This window comes from Phalacrocorax aristotelis, chromosome 7 (assembly GCF_949628215.1).
Source record: "Phalacrocorax aristotelis chromosome 7, bGulAri2.1, whole genome shotgun sequence".
In the NCBI taxonomy this organism is placed as follows: domain Eukaryota; kingdom Metazoa; phylum Chordata; class Aves; order Suliformes; family Phalacrocoracidae; genus Phalacrocorax; species Phalacrocorax aristotelis.
The window spans coordinates 23,871,201-23,899,199 of record NC_134282.1 but is presented as its reverse complement, the minus strand read 5'-3'; the positions used below and the strand labels follow the sequence as shown (position 1 = coordinate 23,899,199).

The following is a 27,999-nucleotide window of genomic DNA, read 5'->3' as shown; positions in this document are numbered from 1 at the left end:
CATCTTCATGCTAAAACTGGCTGTAGGATTACAGAATTACAATTCAGCGAAGTACTATGTTTGACCCTTAAGTATTACTGGAGGTTAATATTTATTGTTAAGATCTTTTTCCTTTTATTTTCACAAGGAAGCTGTTCTTCATGTATTTTAACCCACGCAGCTGACCATCCTAATTTGCTTAAGCCCTATCATACACAAAACCATGAATTTAAAACACCACATGAATTCAATAATTTTTTTATTTTCCCCTCACTAACAAGAAACAACTTTCTCAAGAACTTTGCATGAAAAAATCCCAGGTCTGTCTACTTCACACACTACACACATCAGTCATTTAGTGGGTTTACTGTTGTGTTATTCAACTTAAGAGGCTGAAGCAAGTCACCTTCATTCTTCCTCTCACTCTCTTCTGTGTAGATATTATGGTGTGCAATGTAGGATATAACAGAATCTGGTACGAGATATTTTACACTTAATCCTCTGCACAAGGCATAGCGTATCTGTGTTGCACTGATTTCATTCTGAATCCATTCTTTCACCAGAAAGATATTGTGCTGAAACTTAGTTAAAAGGTCTGATTCATTGATATACTGAGCAGGATCAGAGCCAGCACGGCTAATACAGACCAAACCAAACTTTTCCACTATTTCTTTGACGTGTTCTTCCTTCCAGAGATTGGGTGTCTTAAATGTCTGTAGAAAATCAGCCCCACAGAGAAGCTTTAATTCTGGCGGAACTGGAAAGACAAAAGGAAATGAGAGATTTCTATACTGTACTGATTTCTATTCTCGGTTTTCTAAGAAGTTTATACTTAGAATTGGGTTTAAATCATCAATTTTTAATTTAAAATATTTTTTTTTTTAACATTTACTCCAGTTTTCTTTCAAAAGGTTGCAAGAAAAATTCAGCTTGGATTTTACATGTCTGGTCACAATTACTTTATTACCTACTTCATAATTCTCACAGCATATCAAGTATTATCTGTACAATGTTAAAGGAAAATTACTTCACCACTCAAGCAAGCCAAAAAGTGGAAGAAGCAAATAAAGAAAAGAATTATTTTAGCACAAACACTAGACTTGGTTGAACCTGGCTACGACACCCCAGCATGCCCTGCTCTCTTTGCTCAGGTACTGTGGGACCAAGCCCAGCTAGCGAGGCCCTTGCCTGCCACTGTGTTACCGCATATGGCTCCCCATCCCTTGGGGAGCAGCTGCCCTACTGCACTCCGGCACACAGACACAATATTTGCATACTGTCACGTTAGCCAGAGAACAACCTGCAATTTCGCCTGGGTTTGTGCACCTACGTAATTGAAAACATGATGGACTGTATCTAATCTACCTACCTATACTGGAACAATAAGCTAGTTAGTTGACCTACTGAGTTTTATTTCGTTTTTAGAGAAATTTGAACCAGCAAGTTATTATACAGATAATATCCTGTGTCATGTGGCCAAGGCATTTTTGTTCTAGTACAAAGAGCTCTAAAGCCAGTCAATGATGGTGGACAGAAATGAATTGCAATTCTTTGAAGTGTTGTTCAGGTAAAAAGGAGAGAGTAAGCTAAAGAAGAAATAACTATTAACATATTAACATATAAGGTCCAATTAAGGGAGACTGCTGTTGGAATATGCCAGGGAAAAACATTCAAGAGCTGAAAAAAAAGTTTTTCAGGTAAGGCAACTGAGAGACTTGAAGTGCAGAGGATTCAATTACAAATTAAATTAAGACAATCAACCATCTCTTGTAGGTAGGAGAAGAAATATTGCATGTGAAACTATATTTGCTGAATCAAGGAGGGATGGCAAATCTCTGGACACAAAACCAGACAAGAACTCCATAGCCTTGTCTTTTTCATCTTCATCCTGAATGACTAGCACCAATACGCTATTCTAATTTTATTAAAACTGCCTTTTGTCTATATCTGTCCTCAGTGAACCTTTTTATTTGCAATAGATGTTGAAGTGACCTGATTATTTCATGTGGAAAAAAATCATGAGGTTTGGCACTACGCAAAGAAGTCTTACAGTTCAGTAGGCATACATTTAGTAGAAAAATAGCATGTTTTGGAATTTTGCCACTGCTAAATTCAACCATCAAGCTGATCTTTGGGAAAGCCTCCATTAGGTGACTAAGCCTTTCTACAAACTTTGCAGAAAACCCCTGTTCAACAGATTTCATTGCTGGAAGGGTTTTTTTGGGGGGTGCAGTGGGGGAAGGGAGGAGGAATTGGGTAACAGTTGCCTGCCATTAGAAAGTTTGTGCTAGCCAACATTTATTTTTGAGAAAGGGGAGGAACTCTATTTTGCTCTGGAGTTCTCAGCACCCCTTGATCATCCCCCATGGCACACGCCATACCATGCTAGTGACCAAAGGAAGAGGGAAGAAACTGTTATGTTCCTTCTTGGTGGGTCAGGTGTTTCATACAGCAAAATCCATATCCCTGCCCAGTCAGTCAAAGCACTGAAGGCAGAAAAAGTAACGAACAACAGGATGCTAGCCTTTCTCTGTTCAAACTAACAGATTGTTCTTTGCGGATAGCTGCCAGATAGAAAAAAATCCAGCCACTGTGTACTAGACAGAGAAACCTATTTCTTGCCCGTCCCTCCTCTCACCCAGTTCTTGCTATGCCTATTGCTTTTGACTGTAGAGGAATCCTGTGATGATGACTGATGAATTCTAAACTGAGAATCCTTACTGGGAAAGAAAGACTAGTTTTAACATTTGTTTTCTTGACCATTTTTACATGAAGTGCTATAGAAAATAATAGCCAAATGATTTTTTTTTGTAATGGAAAATTAAAATAGTCTTTACTACTTTCACAGTAGTTTTCCAAATGCCTTGAGACTTTTTTCCCTTTGGAAACTTTTGTATAACCATGAACAACTTAAAAGTATTATTCATGTCCAAGAAGTGCTGCAATACTACGGGGGAAAAAAAAAAAAGTATATAAAAATCTAGCAGCATCCAAGCAAGTCATAAGGCTAGGGAATATGATAAAATAGGAAACCTGAACTTGACAGTGTTTCCAGAACCTGCCATACTTCTAATGTCAATAGAAGTTTTTTCTGTCCAGAAATGCAGTAAACACCAATGCATCAGCATCAGTGGTGTGGTATCCATACACTTCATCCATTGTCTAACACTAAAATTACAATTCTAAGTAAACCCTATAACTTTTTTATATTTTATATTCATATATTCTATGCTTTGCAAAACCAGCAGGGCCACATCATACATCTCTGACATAGCTGAAGAGCTGCTTATAAAACCAAGAATTAATAGAACTCCAAAATAAATCCCCTGTCTATGTGGGAGTTACTACAAAATAACTGCACCAGCAGTCAGGCTGGCATTTGGCATGGCATGTTTTTGGCAGGCAGCTCCAACCCTCAAAACGTACCAGCGACCATGTTCAACTTTTTCATCAGTCTAGTCTGGTAAAGCTGTATCATTTTTAACGCTAAACAAAGAGTAGTGTTTACAGTTATGAACCAACCTGGGTTCTGGTAAGAAAGGGAATCCTCTGTAGATCCTTCTATGGGCTGTTTGTTTTTCATTAATTCTTTCTTGGACTGGAGCAATCCCAGTGATTCATTGTAATGGTGCCTGCATTTAAAATAAAGGCTTCTGTGTGAGGTAATCCTCTCAGAGATGCACAAAGCGATTACCTGGCACTTTCAGATTCAAGAACACAGCCTGCTTTTATGCACTTTGGATTTTAATACAATTTGTTAAGAATTTAGTATATTCATCCTACCATGAGATTAGTACCAATGTAGTTAACATTTTGCAGAATTCACAAGCAATCTCTGTAATGGCATTCTGGTTTTCAATTCCTTTTTGAAATTCTACCATTATGGCAATTCTGGTAGCAACATTACATTTAAAACGTTGTGGAGGTTTTTGCTTGAAACAGGATTAAATCACACTTCAATCACTAGATTTAATTTCTTGATTAAATACAACCCCTTCTGATGATGTTTCTATAATGTATGCTCAGTTTCCAGGAGGAGATATTTTTGTTCTCTCTCATCCTCTTCCCCATAAAAATATGTTCCTTGAGTTTCCATCTTGTGGCTTTCCCTTTCATTTTAATTAAAAGAATCACAGCCCTGAGAAACTCAAAATATACAATTTTCTTAAGATTTTTGACATCTGCTATGCTTCTAATTTTACTGAATACAGATCCATGAAGACAGGCAACGATCCTATTGTCAGTTTTTCCAGGTTTCTATGACTTTATTCTTTTGCTGCTACTGATCACTGGTGCCCCGCTGCAATACTGGAACTATTACTTCATGGTAGCAGCCCCTTCTTTGATCATGAGGGCAAGTACCAATCTTAGATCTGAATACCTAAACTCCCTTCCTTCCAAATCAGCATGGCCTTGCCTATTTAGAATAGTCCCTGACTTGCACTGTCCTGAGCCATGTGTAGGCATTGCTTATATTGGCATGAGCCAAAATAGTTTCAGGAAAGAAGCTCACAGTAAAAAAGGACCGGTAGACACAGACTAAAGACAGTGTCCCATCTCTGCCTAGTACGTATATAGCCAAAGTGACCATCAGGTCTGATAGAACTGTATCAAAGCAAAGATTATAAGTTACAAGGTACAGTCCAAATTCAGTACGTATACAAAGTCATAGATAACTCTTAGAATGTCTGGCCTAAGGAATGAATTTATAGTTCAGTGATTTAAACGTACACTCTTCAAATCATGCAAATACTTTTAGCCACAGGAATAAGTTGCACATTTGTCAAGAACCTACACCTAGACAGGCTGCATAACTATCTCCAGTAATTTTGATGATCAGCCATCGGCTAAAGAAACTGCTCAGCCAAGAGGCGAAGGACATATGGTATTAGAGAGTGGGTAGCAGTAGCTTGGCCTGTGCCTTCCTACATTTCTATTTTTAATCCTGTCTTCTTGTAAACAGGCTATGTATATTCAAGTACACTAACTTCGTAGCATGGACTGACATTCTTGGGACATGATTCAAAAATAAGAACTCTTGGCAAAGAGCGCACTGCAGGACTAAAGTTACACGTACTATAAAATCTTAACTGCCAAAAGGTCTGTTCAGCAGGTGTTTCAAGTGCTGGGGCAGGGAGGGTTACATTATTTTAAAGATACACCAAAAAAGACAAAGCAATCTGTTAGTTTATCAAGCACTTTCTGAATTGTGTGTGAAGCTTTGAATAACTATATAATTAAATCACAAGCACCAGTCCACAAAAGTTGGGTAAGATAGACCTTTGCCAATTCTAAATTAATTCATACTGTATATAAACCACAGTCAAATCTACATTACAAGAGGAATGAATGTAGTTCTTTGGTTGCTAACAATATTGTTTTCTTGCCTAGGAAGAATATTCAGGAATGGCAGCTAAGTGGGAAATAGCTCTATCATGTTCCCTCCTCCTCTCTAAAAAAAGCCTTGGGATACTACGTTTCTACCCAGAAATTTCTTATGACTCTACGTGGAAGCAATTAAAACCCAGACCTGTTACTTTACAAAAGCATACATAAAAATACCCTACATGCTTAGAAAACAACTAGTGGAGCCTTTTAGTTCTGTTTTTATTTGCTTTGCTGAGTGAACGTAGACATCCAGCTGCTTCTTTTGCCCCTTCCCTCTAGCCAGCAGAGTAAGATCGGGGTGGGATCTGCTCTAGGTGTCCCTGCTCAAGCAGGAGGGTTGGACAAGATGATCTCCAGAGGTCCCCTACCATTCTGGGATTCTGTGAATGCTAGGCAATGCTACCCTGTCTTTGCAGAAAACTCCTCTGTTCTTCTCTCTAATCACAACTGTATGTTCCAGTGTGAGAAATCACCAAAAGGTATGTCCTGTGGTACTGGCTGGGTATGGGATTTTTCTCTTAAACCTCAGTTTTGTAAAACTGTTTTCTTCCAGAGAAGCAGCCACAAATCTTACAGATCAGGTGATCCTATTTCCAAAGGTTTTGATCTAGCACAGCTCCAACTGAAGTGAGTACTACTTGCAAGACTGGGTTTGTAAATTGTAAATCCACTTCAGAGTCCTTTAGGATAAGAGGTACAGTAAATGAAACCTGTATGTATAATTTTCTGCTCAGGGAAAGTAGTATCAATGTGGTATGAGCAGCCAAACTTCCTGTCTGCCTAGAAAGTAAACCTCTAGTTTTATAAATAAAGTCACTAAATGCGAAAACAGATGCCTGTTAAGGAGAGAAATGAGCTTAAATAATTTTTTTCCCAAATGATGACCTATATTAATGAACTGAACCAGTGCCATAATCTAATGCTGAACCCTATCCCTTGAATGGGAAAGCAGCATCCTGATGAAATAGCACATGTAGGTATTTTGGCTTTGTATTGTATTTTAACTGTCATACGTGAATATTAAAAAAAGAGGTGGCTTTAGGGCTAGATCCTTACCAGCTATAAACAGGCAATGGTTTATTGTGGAGCTCTGCTTCTTCACAAGTGTTGAAGGTTAATCTGTAGATTCTTCCCTTGTGAAAGAACCAAGAACCAATTCACTATAAGCTCCCTCCGGCAGGAAACTTCAGTACCAATGGAACGAGATTTTGTTATTGCAAGCCAAAAGCAAAAATCATTATTGTACCTAAATGTCTCTTCTTATCACTATTTTGAATTGTACACTTAACTGCAGTAGAACATTGTGTCCTGAAACACATGAATGGCCTTTTCCTACAGTACTTGTTTTACCTGAGTGCGATGAAAATGTCATAATCCATCAAAATCTGTGATTTTGCAGAGGCTTCCAAATAGTTATGACATAAAAGAATTTTAAGCAGCAAAGCTCATATCCCACTTGTGGTGGTGCTTAGCTGCCTGTTACATTGACTATGGAAATTTTGTAAAGTAACAGGTCTTGTTTTCAATTGCTTCCATGTAGAGTCATAAGAGTTTTCTGGGTAGTTGTTGGAAGACATGTTTTAGAGCTTTAAGCTATACAAACAACTGATTCCAGTTAGAAAGTTACCTAGAAAATGGGGATAGAAGTGAAGAATCATTGACAGTTCTTACAGCACACTTGCTTTCTTGAAAGACACCCATGGTCTTTCATTTTTATCTGTTGACTTCTGTAGCATCTACGTTTCCAAAAAGTGGCTATCACAAGAAGTTTGTGTTTTCACACCTTTGCCCCCTAGTGCATTTATTACCAAGACCAGCCATATGGGAAAAAGGCATGTTTCAAGGTCCTTACATCAAGTTAACAGGTTTTGGACAAACTGTTTAATTCTTCCTTCCAGCACAAAACCACAGCAAACAGTGATTTTGAAGAAAACGTCAGCAGTTATGGGCTTGCGTTTAATTTGCCATTAGAGTTAATGAGAAAACCTTTCAAGGATGTGAGAACAGATAAACCTGCAGGCATAATAATGCCAACATAGCTAATCTGGAATATGGATACTCCTGAAGAATAGGTCTGTTTGTAAACCCTCTTACTTTCTGATTAAGATCTCTATATCGCCTGCTTAGAGACTTCAAAACCACCAAGAACTTTTCTGCAGAACTCTTTCAGTGGCTGTAATTTTGCAAGACCCTTTCATGGAAGAGGCTTTCCACATGCATCTAACTACTTAAATGGCATAAGCACCATACCGTGGAGTATTGCTTAGGTCTGGGGAAAGCCTATCTATCTGCTTTGTACTAGGAAAGGAAAGACTCCAGATGGGGAATACTGACCACGCAACGTTCCTGAAGAAAAGTGATGTGAATTTTGATCGCTCACAGATATAATACTTTATCTGGTAGCAGATGATGCCATGAACAGACATGTTCTGCTTTGCTTGGGTGTTTTACAGGAGTGAGTTCCGTGCATTGACCTGGTAGCCTGACAGATATTTGGCAATCAGTAACTTCATAATGAAAGGAAAAAAAAGTGTGATTACCTTAATACTTTTACTGTCTCTGTCCACGTCCGCTGTTCACTCTCCCACGGATCAACTCGAATCCAGTCAGATGTCTCCAGTGCTAGTTTAGCCATAGCTATCCGGTGCCTTGCTGAAACCAAGCCTTTCTTTCCGTAGTCATCATTAACAGGAGACATTATGCCTTCAATCACCTGATACCTTCCTTTTGAAAAAAGAAAAGAAGTAAAGAAAAATAAATAATCTTCACCGTATCTTGAAAATTTAGGGTGGATGGGACCTTGGGAGTTCATCTAGTCCAACCTCTTCAAAGTATGGCTAAGTTCAAAGGTGTATGAGGCTACGAACAGCTTGATCTGGGTATTATTTTTAAGACAGAAACAGCAATTTAAGAAATTAAAAAGCAGCCTTCTTGTTCCTCTGTGAACTGCTCACAATTACTGTCAATATGTTTATCCTGTGAGATGATTCAAAAAGGAATGCTGGATGACCTTACAATTTTCAAGCAAATAGAGATGTTTATAATTTATGATGCAAACTATCAAAATTGCTAGATATAATTAAGTTTTATATTCCAGTAAGTACTGCTTTTATACAGCCAGAACAATGGATGACATGACTGACCACTGCTTTGTTCTTAAGCACCTCATGCCTGTTATTTAGCAAAATAATTGTGCCTTTTCATTGTGTTAAAGCAAGAATTATAGCATATTACTGCAGCTGTGATTAATGTGATTCAGACAAATCAGAAGATTCAAGAACAAAGATGGGGCTAATGGAGTCTAAAATGAAACCTACAGCACCATGGTCCAAACATCAGCTTAGCAGCTGTTAAAGACCCTTTCTATCTGGCTGATCATGTTAATTAAATTTGAAAACATGCCCATATTTTTCCACTCCTGTAACAGAATGTAATCATTAACACAACAAGCTCTTTTTGTGAGACTTTGCAGTTCTGGCCTCAAATTGGGAAACAAAAATGTAGCTCTCATTTTAATAAATCAACAGGGAAATAGAGCACTGATATGAGCAGCATTGCTCAGGAAAGGAAGGGTGTTTCAAATAAACAGAAATGAAACAAAATTATTTCCAAAGTAACACGTGCATTTTAAATAACTATGACAAATACGATACTGAAGGTGGGAAAAATCTGCTTCCTTTTTTCTAATTCAATTGTTTCAACAAAGAAACATAAATGCAGAAAGTCCCCCCTATTGCTTTGTAATGAAAAGCATACCCCTGGACTCATAATTTCTGATACTGGCACATGGCAATTTAATATTCTAAATTGAGGATTTAGTAACTGTACAATTATTTTCATGTAATAGGGTAAAAATTTCAGAAGAACTTAAGTGAGTTGGACTTAAAAAACAGCATTAAGATTCAATGAGATTTATAGGCCTGCCTCCTGTGAAAATGCCAGTCCAAACTATCTTCTGTTTTAAAACATTCTTGTTATAGGCAAAATGGCCAATAGAGCAAGATAAAATTTTCCAGAAACATATATGTAATTAAGTCCATCTCTTGATCTGAAATTGGAAATAATTTCACTTGACTTATGAACAACAACTCTTCTCTGGTACTTTGACAATATACAATGCTGGAACAATGCTGAAAAGAGCAGATGAGCCAACACACTTATTTTAATGTCGTTTGGTACCTTCCTGTTAAAACTCTTTAAAAGCTTTAAAAGTTTCACTGCTGTAGGCTTACATAAAATATTACAGACGAATGCCAATCTCATATCTAGGTTACAATGAAAATCCTTATCATCCACTATTCAGGTCTCCCAACTTATACTTTACAATAGGAAAAACAGAGTCAGACTTGCTGGTTGCTTCTATGACATCAATGAAATGTGACACTGACATCAATAAAAAGTGACACCAACTCAAATACACAAATTTTCCTTTCCCGACGACATGGACATTAGTTTAGAGACCATATAGCTCTCACCCACAGGGAAAAAAAACCAACACCCCCCAACCAAACACCAAAAACACCCCAAACCAAAAGCACCCCAAAGCCCAAACACCAAAAAAACCACAACCCCCCCAAACCCAAACATTAAAAAACCCCCACTAACCCAAACACCAATTCCGCCCCCTCACTGAAAACCAAACACCAAAAAACCTCCCCACAAACCCCACATGCCTTAACCAAGATGATGGTTTTTAACTTGTCGCCTATCTAAGGTTTCTGTCCTATGTATCCAAAGTCTGTAAGCATGAGCCAAAGAAAATTCCCTGGGTTTTATGTATATTTTCTGGAGACTGCCCTGATTTCAGCACTGGACAAGAGACTAACTTCTCTACGTTAGTGCATTAATGTGAACAATTTCAGGACACAGATGGCAAATTTTGGTTTGGGTTTTGCAAGGTTTGTCCAGGAACAAGCATTTTCTCTGCTTCATTAAACCAGTTCTATGGGCACAAAGTTACCCACGTGTCCAAGATTTAAGAAAATGAGTCTGATGAAGAGTTTAAATTTTACTGCATAGTATATGCACAACATCAAATATATAAATAACAAAAATCACTTTGATTGCTGAGAAGTCAGTCCTCCTTTGTGAGGAAAGCGACAGCTATTTCAAATTGTAAAATGATGTAAAACTTGCTATCAGAAGTGAACGATGTTGGGAATAGTTACAATACAGTCTCATGTTCTAACCATCGAAGATGCAACAAGAGCTTACATTAATATAAATTTTCATTTCTTCACTGAAATGACCACTGGCACACTTGCTTTTATGAATACGGTTAGTTAACTGGATTATTTAATTTCTTTTACCAGCCTTCTACGTGTGACTACACATACATTACAATCACATAATAAAATTCTGTATTGAAGTAGCAGTAATGGTTTCCATTGAACTCACAAGAAATCAATAGTTATCCTCCCAGAACTCTCAGCCTACTAATGCTAGGAAAACAAATACAAGGATTTTTCATTGTTCCATTTAAACGAAAGCGTTAATTTTATTTATAGGTTAATTACCTGGGATGGAGGGAGTGATATCTAACATCTTTGTTCAGATTAAATATCAAAAGGATACCATCCTATGCCTACCCTCCCATGACACGTAGGTAGAGATTGCCAAGCATGAAAAGAAAATAGGCGAGACTTCCTTTACTTCATGATCAGTCACCTTCTGTGAAGGGAATTCAACAGAAGGAAAATCAAAGGGGTAAAAAATTCAGCAATCATTGCATTGAAAGTCAACACAAACAACAAATACATCAGAGCAGTAATGGACAATCTTTTAGGATAGCTCTCCATAGGATGGATGACTTCACCTTCACCGCTTCAGAGTGCTTGAAAGATTAATTCACTGAATTAGATGAGGTGTGCAAAAATTGTAGCGACAGATGCCATATACACACCTAGACAAACATAAATCATATCCACCTGGTTGAGTGAACTACAGGGCCTGAAGATGCAGATTTACCTCTGTAGTCAGGCAGCTACTCAAATACATTGTGACTTCAGGAACTCCTCTAACAGCTGAGTAACTGAGCATGCACAGTGATCAGTCCTCAAACAATGCTGAATGATCTCCACACATCACATCTATAATAAATGTTTTGTATCAAGACCTCAAAATATAACTTCACTGCTACAGAGTTCACTGGATTTGGACAAAAAGAAGGAAAGGCAGTATCTTGACGGCTATGAAAATGATAATTTCCTCCAGAAAGGAAGGATAAAACCACTCATGAGAGTAACAATGTGAATAATAAAGTATTGTAGCTCTACTCACAAGACATCTCATTCTGGAATGCTCTCATCCAAGCTGGCTTTTGCCATGTAACATGACTGGGAGGCAATGGTTCCCTTCAGAGATGCTACAAAACAGATGACTAGGATTCCCAAGTCAAATACAGGCCATAACTCAAATATCACTGCAAGCAAGGGACACCCACCCCTTATTCGGCTGGGTTTTAGAGTAAGGCAACGAAACCTGTGGAACAGAAAGATGCCTATACTTCTTCTGCTTAGAAAAGCATTCCTTAAATTCAGAAAAAGATTAGGACCTAAACTGTATGCACTGATAACGGTATTCAGAAAACTGAGTTTTATGTAACAGAAGCATTTTTCTTTAGGGATGTGGTATGTGTGGAGATGTCTTCAGAGTTATGCTTTTTCTGCTTTGATTTGCACCTCTGCAAAGTGCACTCTATAGCTTTAATTATTTCTGCATCCCTCTTCATGCATTTTTCAAGGGTAAAGCCTAATAAAACTAACCAAATACTGCTCTATTTAAGCAAGCACTGCTATAAATCTTGCAATGAAAAAAAAAGATCAAAGATTGGTTTCCTTTTCATTTTTTAAGTTCAGTTAATTTTAACTAATGTCTGTCAATATTTATTGTATATGTAGTGAGTAACTACTGCAGATCTGATCCTATTCCAATCATATATCTGTATTGCTACACACACTATCAAAACAGTAGGATCAAACCGGGGTTTTTTGTGTTGTTTTCAAACGCCAGTTATCAGAATTGTTGCAGGAAAACAAACTGAAGCCTGCATTTATGCTGACCTGCTGCTGTTACAATCTGCTCCCATCCCGTTCTTGAAAATATCAGTCCACTTTAATCAGATACAGCCCCTGAACAACATAAACTTCCAAATTCCCAAGGCTTGTTACCGACTTCTTGGACTTCTCAGCTCTGCTGCCCAGCAGAGCATCTGACACAACTCATTGACTGTGTCACATTTTTCCAAGTTATCTTAAGACTCCTTGTCCTTCACCTCCCCCTTTTATCTGTCTTGTCACAGATAGAAACATCTCATCTTTCATACCTCCCTCCTTTGCCCTCTACCCCTTTTGGTCTTATCTGGAAACTTGGTGATGTAAGTATCCTCCAAAGGCAATATTTGGGAAACAAGGTTTTAAACATCTTACATAGACTGATTCTACTACTATTTCTTTGGACTTTATGGTCAAATGAGAAATACAGTCGAAGAGAAATAAAAGCATCTGGCATTAGGTATTAACAGACTCGAAGGGCATTTGCCACAGTCAGTGCAAGTTTCAAGAAACAATTTTAAAACAAGGGGTTGAATCTGAGAAAACTGTAGCTATGTGTGAGGATGCATTAAGAGTCAATTTCACGTGAGCAGAGACAAAATCCAGATAAAGATAGTCATTAGAATTATTCAGTCACACGTAACTACATCTGTTGTATTTAAAAGGCAGCATGACAAGATTTGTCGACTGATATTAACAGAAAAAGGATGAATTACTTGACATGTGGCAATAAAACTGCAGATACTGCTTAAAGTACCAGAAACTCAATAGAATTCCCTACTTAAAATAGGGATCTATGAAAAATAAGATTAGATGGCATTTGAAACTGAAGCGATGCACAAAAACCTGGCATGTGGAATTACTGGAGATGTCAGTCAGGATGCACATCAGGGATAGTCACGTCATTCCTAAGAGTAAAGCCTGGCTGTGAAGTAAAACTCCAGCCACGCTATTGCACAGCTCATCATTTCTGCCCGATTTGTGATCAAGCAGAAATGCTGAAGTAGCACCAGAAGTAAGTCATTCTCACAGCCCAGGAAACATCACCCCTCGTGCTAGTTAATTCTTCACTCATGCTAGTTACCTGTTCAGGCATTCAGTGTGTATGTGAGCCTGGAAGTGCACTGTTCTCACTGAGAAGGGAATCAGTGTGAACATAGCAGGCCACCACCTTACTTCAGACGAGCTTTAGTTATGTTTGTCCTCCAGCCTCACTATCGGCTCCCAGTCTGCAACTAGTTCTTCTCAGCAAATAAGCTCCAATTTCTCCTCTCCTTCCCTGGGTAATAGGAGATGTGGAAACAGGACTGAAAATATGAGAGAATGACCAATTAATTTCCTGGGTGGGAACGGTTCTGCCATAAAACAGGCATCCAGAATCAACCACCTTTATAGCATGTTGCCAACCCCTTCTGTTTGAGAAACTGTCTTCACTGTAGCGGGAAAGATCATATACCAGATTTGTGTATCTATACATACAAATATGTGCATGCACATTTACAGTTACTTCAAGTAAAGCTACCTCTACTTGGGATGGGTAAAGTTTCCACAAGCTAACTGAGGATTCTTGCTTTGCAGGAATCCTGGGTTAGGCATTCAGAAAGTGCAATGACGACACTGTAGGCAACCCAGACACAAATGAAGTCCCCTTCTTTAATGCATGATATACTTATACTAGTAAGACTCCACACATTAAACTAAGAAGTCAAAAGACAAGTCATATCCTATCCAAACTAAGCACTGGTGTTAGACAAGTATAATGTAAAGCACAACTTTCATTTCAGCCTTTCAAAATTTCATTTTAATATGATTTTCACTAGACTTAGTTAACTGCTCTGATTAAGGGGTGGAGCCCTGTTACACAGACCTTGGAGCAGACGAGAGAATGAATTGTGATTCAGACAGAATAATAACTCACTTTCCAGTTCAATCCTTCTTTCAAGGTAAAGAAATAAGTTACTGGACTATAACATATGACTTAAACAGAAGTACCAGTTGGTCTCACATTACCTTTCTATTCCTTGCACACCTGGGCAGCAGAAGCAGTTACAAAATTACAGTGAGAAACGCCAATTCAAATACCTTTTTAATCTTTTATTTTTAGTTGCTCCTGCAACAAAATCATTTTACAGTTACAGAAGAATAGAGACATGTAGAGGCAGCCCTCAGAGCCGATTTTGTAATTCTTCCTCATGAAAGTCAAAGTATTCACCCAGTATATGATGAGTATGTAGTTGCTGCTTTTACTGCACAGCACTATCAGTGTGTTACCAGATTCTCTTCCCCCTTCCCCACAATTTGACAGCCAAATTCCTTTTACTATTATTTTCTGTTCAGGTTCTGACCGAACCACCTCCCTAGGAAGTTCTCTGTCAGGTTCCAATAACCTATGATTCTCTTTCAACCTCTTCCAGAAACACATGTGCATATTTTAGCTGCCAGATGATAAAAAAAAAGCCACAGCAACTATGTAGTCGATCAAGCTCAGAGTTCAATGCTTATCAGTAGCATTTCTGATTCTTGCTTAAGTTCCTAATATTACCCACCTTTCTCCTTTGCTGCCAAAACTTTCTAGCCTGCTGACATCTAGCTTTTCTGATCTCCTTTATGTGGAAATTATTTTGCTTGGGGAGATAACTTGTACCTCTTAGTGAAGATCGACAATGAATAATTAACGTTTCATCTTTTCTCTAGTTTCACCTGGCTGTCAAAACTGCTAACGGTAACACTTCTTCATATTAAACACAATGTATCCTAAAAGTATGAAATTTGAACATAAATGTTTCTTCTCAGTTTCAAAATTGTTAAGCATATTCTTTCACAAGGCTCAGCATGTTACATGAATATGATCCTAAAACTGCTGATAAAACTTCCACTTTATTTGCATGAACACTCATTATGATACTTGTTTATGTACTGAGCCAAAGGAAGAGGTAATGCTAGACTTTCTATATTGAATATGCCATGAAAGCCTCATACTGAATGATCAAAACGGAATATTAAAATTAAGCCAGTTGTAAAGTGACAGCTTATTTATAGCTAGTGTTAAAAAGCTTTCTTCCTTTTCACAGTAAACCACTGTGTGTGTGACCCTAACAACACCTTACTGACCTGTTTGGTGCAGGTGATCTCTAGCCAGCTCAAATAAACGCATATGCATGTTTGTGATGGGGTTAAAGGAGCCACAAGCTAGAAGAATGAGAGGTATCCTGCTCTTCATTCTGACATCAAAACATTAAAACTCCACCCTAAAGAAAAAAAAAATATTATTAAAATAAAAGACAAACCTGACAAAGAGCAGTCTGCCCATTGTTCCTCAAACAAAAAGGAGCACTGTTTTCAGAACTGTGTATTCCTGGAACACTAGTAAAGTATCAGAAGATCAGTTCTCTGTATCATCACAGCATACAGGAAGTACTTGCTCAGAAACGCAAGTGTTCTTTGATATTAATTAGGACAGCATCAACAAATCCTGCTTTCCCACATCCAGAGATGGCTAAAAAGTATTTCTGGAAATCCATATTGTCACCATTATTACAAACTGAAATTTTTTACACTTTTTTTATTTTTAACCTGCTTTTCTCAGAAAACAAGTCTTTGTTCTGTCATTCTGTCAACCCCCTATTAATAACTTAGGAACCCGTAGGCCTGCTACAAAAGCAGATTTTTATTTTTTTAGTAAGTTCTTACAATGGACCTTTGCAACATATGACAAAACCCCACATGCAACACCCAAACCTACAGGTCTGAATTCCTTGCAGGCGGGCGGGCAGGCAGCAGCTGGTGGTCAGCCAGCCACCCGGCACATACCTCTAAGCCAGATTGTCAGCAATTGCCTGAATAGCTGCTTTGTTGGATGCCAGAGCAAGTGATGGTGGATCAATGACAGGGAACAGCCAGGACGAGAAAATGTAGCTGTTACAGGAAAACATCGGGGACATTAAAAAGCTATGAATAGGTTGAATGGGTGGGGGGCAATGCTGTTAGGAGCCTTGCAGGGTCATTTATAAACAAACCTTATATAATTTACTTAAAATGTCAGTCACCTCAATAAAAGGCAGTGGAAATCAGTGTAGGTTAGTCACTGTGCTTGGAGCTACTTATTTGCATAGGTTTTTTTACAACTCCAGATCCATGATAAAAACATGATAAAAACAGTTGTCCCCCACATACATATCTATGATTCTGATATTTAGATGGGGCTCTCTTCTTTTCCTCAGATTTGAAATCTCTACAATGCTCATACCCATATATCATACCCACACTATTCTCTTCCCTCCACTTGGCCTCCAACCCTCTCCATCAAGTGTAACAGCCTTCCTGCAGAAGACATTTGCATCCCAAACTTCAGAAGCCAGTCTTGGGTTAACAGACTGAATCCGGTGCAGATTCTGTGCTCTGTTTAGCCAAATCCTATTCTCCACCTGCAGTGTACCAAAGCACTGTAGCTCAGAGCCTATCTCTCACTGTTCCAAGTCCTTATATTCACTTATATTTTTTTCCCTTTTCTTACTTAGGAAAATTTAACAATAACTGTTGAATCAATATCAAGTCTTTGTTTTTTAGCTGCCAACTCTATCAGTTCACTTACAGAGGACTTATAACTCTGAAAACACTAGGACAGAACCATTAACAGCATTCAGTGCACCTACCAACAAGTTTTAACATTTTCAGGTGTGACATGCTGGCAGTTTGCAAGCTTTTTATAGATAAAATTCTTTGGAGCATACGTGCTATCTGTACCTTGACCATCTAGTACTGAGTATACATATTAAGAGTCTTTTGTACTTTTTTCATTTTACTTTACCCATTTCACATCTCACATCATACTCAGGGAGATATACTGGGGAAGAAATGACTCACTGGTTATAGAGCCATTGAAAGCTAGCAACAATTTTATGGTCTACAACAGTAGCAGCTGTAGGAAGCACATTTCGCAGGACTCTCTCTCTTTACTGTCCCTGTATAGACACCAACAAACTCATACGTGAAAACCGTATGCAAACTTTACAGGTTCTTTATTCAGAAAAATCAAACTCAAAGTGTTCATTTGTTCAGTATCAGCAATTCTATAATGTATCTTCATTGTATGGAGAAAGGCCTTTTTGCCTTGACACAGGTAGCAAAACATTAGTATCTGTGATTAACTGAAAAAGACATCATTGCTAGAACATGTCAGTGTCCTCCTATAGTACCAGCTTTTTGCTAGATACATCCTGTTGCCACAGAAACTTTTTACAATAGTAACTACAATGATGCTGCTCAGCATTCTGCCTTACAAACAGGCTTGTACAATCTTATATGACAACCCCAAATCAATGACACGGTCATATAACTTTACCCAATTGCCAAGCAGTATCAGTCAGCACCTCACTCAAACAAATACGCGTTCAGGGGGAAACACACATACCCGTCTTCCCTATTATACGTGTCAATAGCGGCTCTAGCTCTTACACCTGCTGGTTGATGGCTCTGATATCTCGCCTTCTGTTCTGATGAAGTGTAGTTTACATTTCCTTTGCTGTTCTTTTCTTTGCCATCTTAAAAGTTATAAGCTGAATGATTTCTTTTATTTTTTTAAAAGAAGCTTTTAAGTCTACAGACTTCTGTATTTCTCACCTGAAACAGATGTGTTGGATGGTTTGTTTGCAGCTCTTCCTCATTTATACCTCGGAGACTCTAGGGCAAGACTTCAACCTGTAATTCTTAATGATAACCAGACGGTACTGTTAATGAAAACTCAAAACCCAAATTGAAACAACAACAACAACAAAAGAAAAAAGACAAAAAGAAAAATAAAAAATTCAAGGTAAGAATGTACAAATAGTAAACATGTAGCAAAGAGGCATTTCAAAGATGTTTTTACCCATATATAAACCCCCCCCCCACACCATACATATAAAACATCTATATATGTAAATAACAATCAAATCAGCAGCATTTTTATTCCTACTATCCCCTACATAGTGTATCCTAAACTTATTCAACAGATACAGTACAACTTCTAAGATTTCAAACAAAACTTTCCAATTCAGCTGTTATCTCAGCTGTTATTAATAAAGGGTTTAAAATCATTAGAACACCACCCAAAATAACAGAAAAAAGAGAGTGAACTGATTTTTCAGCTAAGCTCTCTTGAGAAATCAAACAGGAGAAAACTTTAAACACAGAACTTTAAACAAAGGAGAAAGCCTCTTCACCTTACATGACACAGTGACAGTCACGCTTCAGGTGCTACAGCATCCCAGTGTTCCTACAGTTACAAACGTTCAGTTAAAAGTCATATACATTTTACCTACACACATGAAGCTGACTGTCCTTAGCTAGTTTCACCAACCAAATACAAACTACAAATAAGTAGGTGACTGTCTGTTAACAGGCATTCATAAGTGTGCACATTGTGCCAGGGGAACGCATTTCTCTTTCATGTGTTCCATAAAAATAAACCATTAAGCCAGCCCTGAATACTTGAGTAAGCTGTCTCTCTTGCCAAATGGCCTACAGACCAAGAAAGCAGTCATTTCTGCATTAATTTAAATACGCTAATACCAATTTGCACCTATCAGTTGCTATATGTTTGCAAAAAGTCACCCAAGTGTAACATCAATAATGTTCTTTGTTAAATAAATAATCTGTGATTAATTTGTTCCCTAGCAATTGTCCCTACACAATGCATATTCCATTAATGGTATCCCAGAAAACATAGAATTTTTTCCTCCTATTGCTGCTCCCAAGTCTATTAAAATATGAAGTACTTCTGAAGAAGTTGTGCATGGATAATTCAATTGTTAGTCCAGACCGTAAGATGAAATTCCAATTAAGTCAAACATGTATCTTGATCTCCAACAGGAAAGGAGAATTAAAAATGCACAATGCACAGAGATTGGGAGGGGAAGAAAGCACAGAGCTTGACATCCATGAGGGCTGCAACCAAGAAAGCAAACTTTCTCTCTGCGATTTCCTTGGTACCTGACTTTTAGGAGTGCTGCAATGTAATGTGTTATCAATCAGCAGAAACGGCAGTTATTCAGCCCTTCTAGAATTCAGGTCCTAATCTCTGTGCTTCCACTTCCATAACTGTGAAATCAGAACTACTGTTCAACTATTTCAGAGGCTGGGCCTGGCTTCGCACATACCTTAACCAAAGTGACCGGTGCTGTAGATATCTTCTTCATGTCTTCTTCTCCCTAATTCTCCATATTACATCTGAGACAAACTACTGCTTTCATATATAAGCTACATACATGCAAGTGCTCCATAATGATTAAATGATCATCTCAAGAATCCTCTAAGAGTGATTAATTTTATAAAGGAATCACCTTTGTACTTACAATCACTCTTGCATCAAAATGTTCTACCTACCTGGGAATTGAAAGGAAGAGAAAAATCTAGGTATTAAAAGGTAGTATTTATTTTGAAGAAATTCCAATACTCTTATCACCCCTATTTTAATAAATATACTATATGCATTACAAGGAGCAATGCACTGTTATGCATATGCAATTTCAGGACCTCTTCTGCCCTACCCAACAGCACTGTGTACCTTCCCAATACATTTAGACATTGATTAAGCACAGGCTTCAGAGTGGAATGCAACCAAAACTTCCAAGAACATGTGCTTTGTTTCACATAACTTCTCAGCATTCCCTTACTGAGTTTATAAAGTGTACTGTTAACATATCAAATTTGTTACAGGGGAAACCCCCAACCTTTTGCTTTTAGAGTCTCTCTCTCTTGTTAGTACTAATCAGTAATTTTTAGATGTTGGTGTTAAAAGAGACAACCCCCCCACAATTCTTCATTTATTGCAACTGCCAAACCTTTACGCAAGAAGCAGTAGTAGCAAATTGTACAGTAACATTTGATATTGATTAGGCATTCACTACCTGGCAAACAAGTTTCAAATCCTCAGTTTCTTGAGAGAAGGGGCAGAAAATAATTGAAAAGTTACATCTGTACTGAGGCTCTCCCACCCCACCCCTACCTGCTGTACCTCTGAACTATCTCCATGTTTGAAGTGATTCACTCCTGCCTTACTTAAAAATGGCAAGATTTTAGCAGAGTCTGCTCTGCTATTCATGCATTTGATGCACCAGTACCAATCTGTGTGTCCACCTCAAAGGATCAAATCAAAAGCACCTGAAATCCCACTAGAAAAAAACCCAACTGAATTTCAGAATCCTGAAGAAAATACCTATAGTGTGTTAGTGAAAAAAATTTGTTAAAGCAAGAGACAGATGCCAACTGAGCTATGAAAGCATTTTTTGATTGATGTGATTAATATTTTTAATAACCACCTATGATATTTCTATAGCAAGACTGCATCTTCTACTTGCAATTAGTTTAAAAGATTTGACAGAAACCTTGGGAATAAGTCAGTTAACATCACTATTATCAAGCAGTATTAGTAAGATTTGTATGCTTACTTTAGAAGTATAATAACTGACTTAATTTTTTAAATGTAATTCTAGTTTTAAAAGAAACAACCACATTTGATTTTTGCATGAAGAAAAGTCAGTAGTGTCTGTAAATACATCTTCTGTTAGTTCAGCTTTCCTCCTGCCATGGCAGATGTTGCCTTTTGTTGTACTTCTAATCATTAAAAAATAACACATCTTTTGTCATCTTTGCTGTCTGTCTTCACAATTCATAAATAGTGGAAGCAAGAGAAAACACAGCTCTGACTAGAGACTGCAAAGGCTTGCTGCTTTGGAACATCAGAGGTATTGTTTTTAATGATGAAAGAGATGACTTAAAGAAGAAAGTTTGAAGGAGACAAGTTACAGTATGTTCCCTCTTCCCACAGACTCCCAGTCTGCGTGCTCTGCCCTGGGCACGTGTAGCAACAGCCCTGGCCAGGCAGGTGTCTTCTTATAAATGCCAGTTACCTACATGTGACCGTCTGCAGTTTAGAAAGCTTTCAACAACATGGTACATCATGTGGTTATACATACAAGGGCGGATACCTTCAAATGAGGTAGCTGCAGTTTAGCTGTATAAAAAGTTTTATGATGGAAAATCATTGCAATTTTCATTAGAAAATTCCCTCAAGTTCTTTTTCTGTTGCCTATATTCTTACAATATGTCAATAATAGATGACATTACAGATGACCACAGTTAAGTTCTGCTGAAAGTCAGTAATTAGAGCCATATCTGATTAATTATCAGAAGCACAATAGAGTGCTGAGCAGTGCAGTCTGATTCATGAGCTGTTAAATTAGTAAACTGGAGGAGAAGACACTGATACGTGCATGCTACGAGGCAGACTCACCCTTGTAAAATTTCTGCAAAGAACAGAAATAAACTGAATCCTAGCACAGGATAAAAGTGTTATCATCTCCTGTGAGGGTGAATCTAGACTAATTTAGATGAAATTTAGATTCAAACAAGTTCAAAGCTGCCCACATCCATTCTTTTACTGGGCCACATCGTTACCTCCTATAAACTCATGGCTGCACGGAGCCCAGCTGAGCTACACCAGGTGACATTAAGGCTGTTGTGGTTGCAAGACATGTTTTCAAAGTCAGAAAATAAAAAGTACACTTTAGTGGCTGACCCAAATCATAGCAAACCACAGTACACAAACATCCCTTAAAAATAGGACCTAATATCAGATTTTCTCATGCTGTTACCAATGGGAGTCACCGCCATAGCAAAAGTTACTCCAGTCAGTAAGTTCCCAGCATGTGCTGTCGCTGAAATCAATCCTCCACAACAGTGACAAATATTTACCTGTATATCCTGACCTTCCACTTTAATAATGAACATAACATAAATATCTGGGTGAGTAAAAAAATGAAAAATGTACAATCTAGGGTGATATTTTATTTGCTCATCAGAAAGTTACTCACCCCAGCCAAGAAGAATTTTACAAGGTGCACATAAATATTACACACAGCCTAATACAACACGGTAATCCTCTAAAATAGCTTTTTCAGGGCCACATGATGGATCCTATTATTGTTGCAATTCCAGCAACTCAGGTGCATTTCACTTCACTGACTTCCATTGGAAAGCCATTAACAAACTATGTGATAGGACACATGTATTTCTATCAGATTCAGGACATCAGAAGTATGAAGTTGCCCCTTCCAATCCCCACACCATACTTCAAGTCAGAAAATGCAAGTCCCATCACAGTTTCTAAATCAGCTTCAAAGAAACCCCCAAACCAATCACCTCCAAGCTTGTTGCTGTCTTCAGTACAGCAGCAGGTTATACAACCTTATAAAAATAATCTGAGCTTTTTTACATTATCTGTGCCAATGGCCCAAAGCACAACAAATACTGTCTTTAGTAATGCAGAGTGTTCTTTTCCTTAGGATCGAAGATCAGCTTAGTTTTGGGGTACTCGCCATTTTTTAATTCAGCTTTGTCCATGCAGTAATTTTCCCAGCAAATGATAGTGACCAAAACGCATCCACGGACAAGTTACCCACAGAAAACTGTGGCACAAATTGCAAGTGCCTGGGCAGCTAACAGAGAAAGCAGCCTCAGCAGAATTGTCTCTTCCTCTCCTGAGAACAGAATTCTTCAAGTCACATTATGATACTTCATTCTTGCAATTTTTTTATTTCAGGCTATATCAGTGGGAAAATTCCCTTTCACAGAAGAGCCAATAAGACCTCTTCATCAGTTACACCTCTGAAACCAATTTAAACATGATTTACACTTATTATATAATTTAAATGATATTTTTTTTCTTCCAAATGAAAACTAGTTCTCTGAACTAGTTCTCTGTTTCTAGCTTCCATTCCAACAATTTCTGCTCCATTGCTAAAAAGAAATTATTGTTCAAAGGCACAAGACATGAAAATTCACCACAAAAAGTCCCCATGGACAAAGCATGAAAAATATAAATAATAAAATAACCAGAGGACTCATACACTCTCAAATACAGGCTAAAATTGAATCTCCAGTTAATAATGAACATGGTATCACCTTAAATTATTTTCAAGCTCAAAAAATTTGAATTGAATAATTGCTTAGCACAACCTTAAAAAATGGTATTCTCAACACACACAAAACAGTGCCAGTGAATTCATGTAAACTACAAAATAATTTTTTAAGCCTGTGAGTTGTTTCAGGTTTATAACCAGAATTGCACATCTGGACACAAACGCATCTGGTCCCCAGAGTCTAGCCGATAACACATCCACAGAGATAGTCCCATGACAGTATTCTGTAGGATATATTTTTTCTTAATGTTCTTAATCTGGACCCTCATCCTGCAAAATAATCATGCTTACAGGCTGCCTCTTGCCTGAACAGCAATATAGAATTCAGCAACTCAGCAACACAGAATTCAAAAAACACCATCCACGCACATCAACAGTAACCTTGCATATTGTTAACATGCATATATATGTTCATCCACTAAATATTTTGGGGTTGTCAGATTTATCTTATGTCTTTAAACAGTAAAATGTAAAGACAAACCACAGCATAACACTCTTATGTTCTTTCCCTGTCTTCTCTGGAAAAATCACGGAATACTCTCCCTTTTGTAAAAAAGGCATTTTATTCTAACTGCCCATAAAACATTCAGCAACGCTTAGACACAGAGCTCTGTAGCAATTTCATCTGTTTACACAATCACTTGCCAAGGCCAATGATGCTACATTAACCCAGAACTAAGAAAATAAGTTAAAAAAGACCAGCTTGGCAAACTACACACATTCAGTGTTTGCTGGGTAATGCAGGATCTCAGCACGCATTACACAACAGCAGTCCTGGCACGTTTTTGTAGCATTTCAACAAGATCAAGAGAATCCAATCAGCTCCTGGTATCTTCTTGTATTCACTGCAGTATAATCTTTACAATCACTTATCCAACAATCCCTAGCAATCTCTCCACACCTAGTACTCAACACCTTTCCTATTCCTTGTGCCCTTATCACACTAATGAATAAGAGTTTTCTTTTTCTACAGTTGTATAAACTATCCTAAGTAACCACTAGGCATCCTTCTTTTTGCATGTATGAGTCAGTCATCCAGAAAGAACAATATATCAATTTCTAGAAAAAGAGGATACACGCAGAACTGCAGACGAGCGTGGCTACTTTTAAGCAAACAAACTGCTGATTTAGTGAAAGCGCTAACTTGTCTGCAAAATAAACCCTTACTAAAACTTCAAGAGTTCCTTTTGAGAAGCCATTCAGAGTGATTTTTCTTCTGTCAACGTCTTCTGCAACTTTCTTACAATTAGCAAAACACATTTAGGAGAACCTTTGGCAAATCTAGTAACAGAAGTACAACACACACAAATGGTAGATATTTAAGTGGTAAAGAAAGCATCTTCAATCACTAAAATCTTTTCTTATAAGTCTGGCTTTAAAAAGTAGCAAACTAATAAAATCCCTAAAATACTACTGCAGAACACTCAGATGCAAAATAATCACACATAGCAACCAGGGTAATGCAGGATTTCTAGAACATCCAGCGAGACCAAAGTCAAAAACATCAACATCCATAACCCCACTGCTTACTTTTCTGTTTCAGAAAAGGGATTATTATTCGCTATCTTTTGGGTTAGGAGCAACGAACTCCTGACACTGTGTAATTAGGAAAGAACATCTCACTTGCTCTACAGTTATATGGAAGAGATCTTTTGGCAAAGTAAAGAATTAAAATAAAATTAAAATCTTGACTAAGAAGGCTACCTTTCTATGTTTCCTGGTTTACCTGACCACCTCCAGGAAGCAAGAAGGAATGCATCTGCAGTACATAGAACTGCTCAGTTTAAGTGCATAATAGATTTTCTCATTTTCCTCTTGAACTTCATCTATTAGTTTCTGCCAGAGGCAACAAACCCACTCCACAGCTGATGCTAATAAAGAATATATAAAGCTGCTATTTGAAACAACATGCCCTCCTGCACCAATTCAGTAGTGTTCCAGTGTCCTCAAGTGTGGCATACTTGACAGTGAGAAAGCTATTTGCAATTACATTTTTAAGGCGTCAAAATGAAAAGCATTACTTGCATTTCTTACGCTACTGTATGAATTTGCCTACTAACACTGAGGATTCTGCAGAGCACTGAGGCAGTTTAAGTAAATGGCTCTTATGCTCGAGTTCGCAATGCTTTTTGTCCTTATATTTTAATTAAATGATCAATTTAGAATTTCTACCTGCTTCATCTTGTACAACCAAAGAATTCAAGGAAATTATACAAACATGTATGTGCCCTGCCTATTGTCCAAAATGTTTTGCTTGCGCTTTACAAATATCTCACCTGTATGGGGATTTCTATCTATCCACAGAAAAAGAAGTGAGATTCTGAAACTACAAAGAAATTAGGTACCTAATTACCACGGCAACTGCATTGCAACTATCACTCTAAATGTTTATAAGTTCTTATAATAATTGAAATAAACATTAATAACCATACAGTTATACAATCTTCAAGACGTTGACTGCACCTTCTCTGGCTTTTGGTGGCAGCCAGAAAACTAATAAAATCGTGGGCATCATGAGGCAAAGTATTGAGCCCATCACACAGGGTATTGTTTTGGCACTACATAAAACCTGGATGGACCCACGTCTTGACTCCTGTAAGCAGTTCTGCTCTCAGCTCAAACTGTCAAGTGGATGGACCTGCCACTATTCAAGAGAGGCAAAAAATGTCTGAATGTCTGGGGCTGTTTGGTTTGGAGAGGAGGAGCTTGGGGGAGACTACAACAGAGATTTACAGGATGATGAAGGCACTAGATAAATTGAATGCAAAACTTCCCCCTGTGATATTAGATCTAGGGGGCAGTCAGTGAAAGCCAAAAATATTTACAACAGGCAAAAGTGCACGCTGCAGAGGATCCGTGCGTGTATGGTGTCCCTAATGAAGCGACTGTGGCTGATGGCAGGGAACACAAGGGGAAGCAACTGGGCAGGTTAGTTTCCCTAAATTGCATCTCCCCTCTCCACCACCTGAGCCAGATTGCAGGGCTGGACAGGCCATTAGTCTGACAAGAGTCTGGCATTTCTTATGTTTTTGAAGGTCTCCATTACACTTTGTAAGCCCAATGGCTGATTTTTTAGTTTCTTCGTGTTACCATTAAGAAAAACACACAACGCTTGGTGTGCAAAGGGGCTTCTACAGCATCTTTCAGTGGTCCATTGCACTAAACCAACAATATGGGGGAAAAAATGTAGTTGTGAAGTTGGCTCTTGTGCTTTGGGCCCTCCTGTAGGGCAACAGCACCCTGCTACGGGCAGGGCAGGACAGCTGGGGGTTGGCAGCTTCACCCAGCCAATTTAATCTGCTACGCCAGATGCAGCAGTAGCTACTTATACATGTTATGAATTAAGGCCTTCGAAATCATCACTGCAATGAAATCTGATTTGTCTCATTATTTTAAAAGGCAGAACCTCAAACAGCTCAAATTCTCCTTTGACAGGCTGTCACCTGTTGTGTCCTCAGTGCCCCCCCAGATGTCTCTGGGCCTCTCTAAGGTCTTTTAGATCATCTGAATGCCAATTAGCTTACTGTAGCTACGCTAAATTCTAAAATTTGCATTTTTGAAGTTAAAGGCCTGAAGCTAATTTATTGCTAGAATCATGCAATGTAAGTAGACTTAAGTAGCACATTCTAATGCCTGAAAAATGAACTACTCGCACATATTGTATTGGTACAAAGCTTAAAGAAAACAAACATCAGGGATCATTTATAAAACCAAACAGCAGCTGTTGCACAAGGGGGGAAACAACCTCTTAAACTGAAGTAGAAGAGAAAGATGGGCAAGTTACACAGCAAAAGCCAGAGAGATTAGGGAAAAAAAAAAAGCAGCAGCCATATATCCTCTTAACTCTTACTGGCACTTGAGAAGGTGTTCGGGGGGAAGCTTTAATTTGCTATTTTAACTGTATATACGTGGTCTTGGATATATGTTTATCAGGTGGCTGACGGAGAGGGAACGCCAGACTCCAGCCCCTGAACTGCAAGGCCCACCTGCCCTCCCCAGCGCTCCGGCCCCGCTGCCAAGCCCGGCGGCGGCTCCCCCAGCGCCGCTCCCTAACGCGCCCCAGGCCCCTGAGGGGACGGGCGCCCGCCCACCGAACGCCCCTTCCTTCGCCAGGCGCCGGCCCGGCGCTACAATCGCACCCCGACAGGGGGGTTTCCCCGTTATCCCTCTCCTCCGGTACCGGGGGCGGGCACAGCGGGGGAGCCCCGGGCCCGGCCCTCGCCCTGCGGGTAGGCGGCGCCGAGCCCCCGGCCCGGGGTCGCCGCCGCCGCCGTCCCCCTGCGCCGCCGCCTCCCCTCCTTCCTTCCTCCCTTACCGCGGCTGGCGGGGCGCCGGGCCTAGGCCGGGCCGCGTCAGCCTCCGCCGGGCCCGCTGCCGCGGGGCCGGGCAAGGGCGGGCAGCGGGGCGGGCAGCCCCCCTTCACCGCCCGCGCAAAGTGCCGCTCGCCCTCGGGGCCGGCCCCGGCGCTGCCGCCCCCCCGCCAGCGCCGCGGCCGGGGCGCCGGCGCTTCTCCGTTCCCGAGCGGCGGAGCTGGTGGTTTGTCTCCTTTCTTCACCTGAAGGTGACGTTCCAAACTCTCGGCTTCCTGCTGTTATTTCTGTCCCTAAGGAGGGGCCCTGCGG

The 27,999-nt window shown here is 39.1% G+C and overlaps 1 protein-coding gene across 9 annotated transcripts; it reads right to left on the bottom strand.

Annotated features, from left to right (window-relative positions):
* Window positions 1–57: 57 nt before the first annotated feature.
* Window positions 58–27,999, bottom strand: NMNAT3 (nicotinamide nucleotide adenylyltransferase 3). 9 transcript variants are annotated; one of them, XM_075099260.1, is made up of 7 exons: window positions 27,933–27,998; window positions 18,039–18,124; window positions 16,230–16,334; window positions 15,531–15,667; window positions 7,908–8,091; window positions 3,502–3,611; window positions 58–736 (listed from the first exon to the last, which is right to left on the bottom strand). In XM_075099260.1, the coding sequence occupies exons 4-7, from the start codon at window positions 15,637–15,639 to the stop codon at window positions 327–329; spliced, it is 813 nt and encodes a 270-aa protein (XP_074955361.1). In that variant the 5' UTR covers window positions 15,640–15,667; window positions 16,230–16,334; window positions 18,039–18,124; window positions 27,933–27,998; the 3' UTR covers window positions 58–326. The 9 variants fall into 9 exon arrangements, with proteins under 9 accessions (XP_074955361.1, XP_074955356.1, XP_074955358.1 ...); XM_075099255.1 differs by having other exon boundaries at window positions 27,693–27,956; XM_075099257.1 differs by lacking the exon at window positions 27,933–27,998 and adding an exon at window positions 22,775–22,897.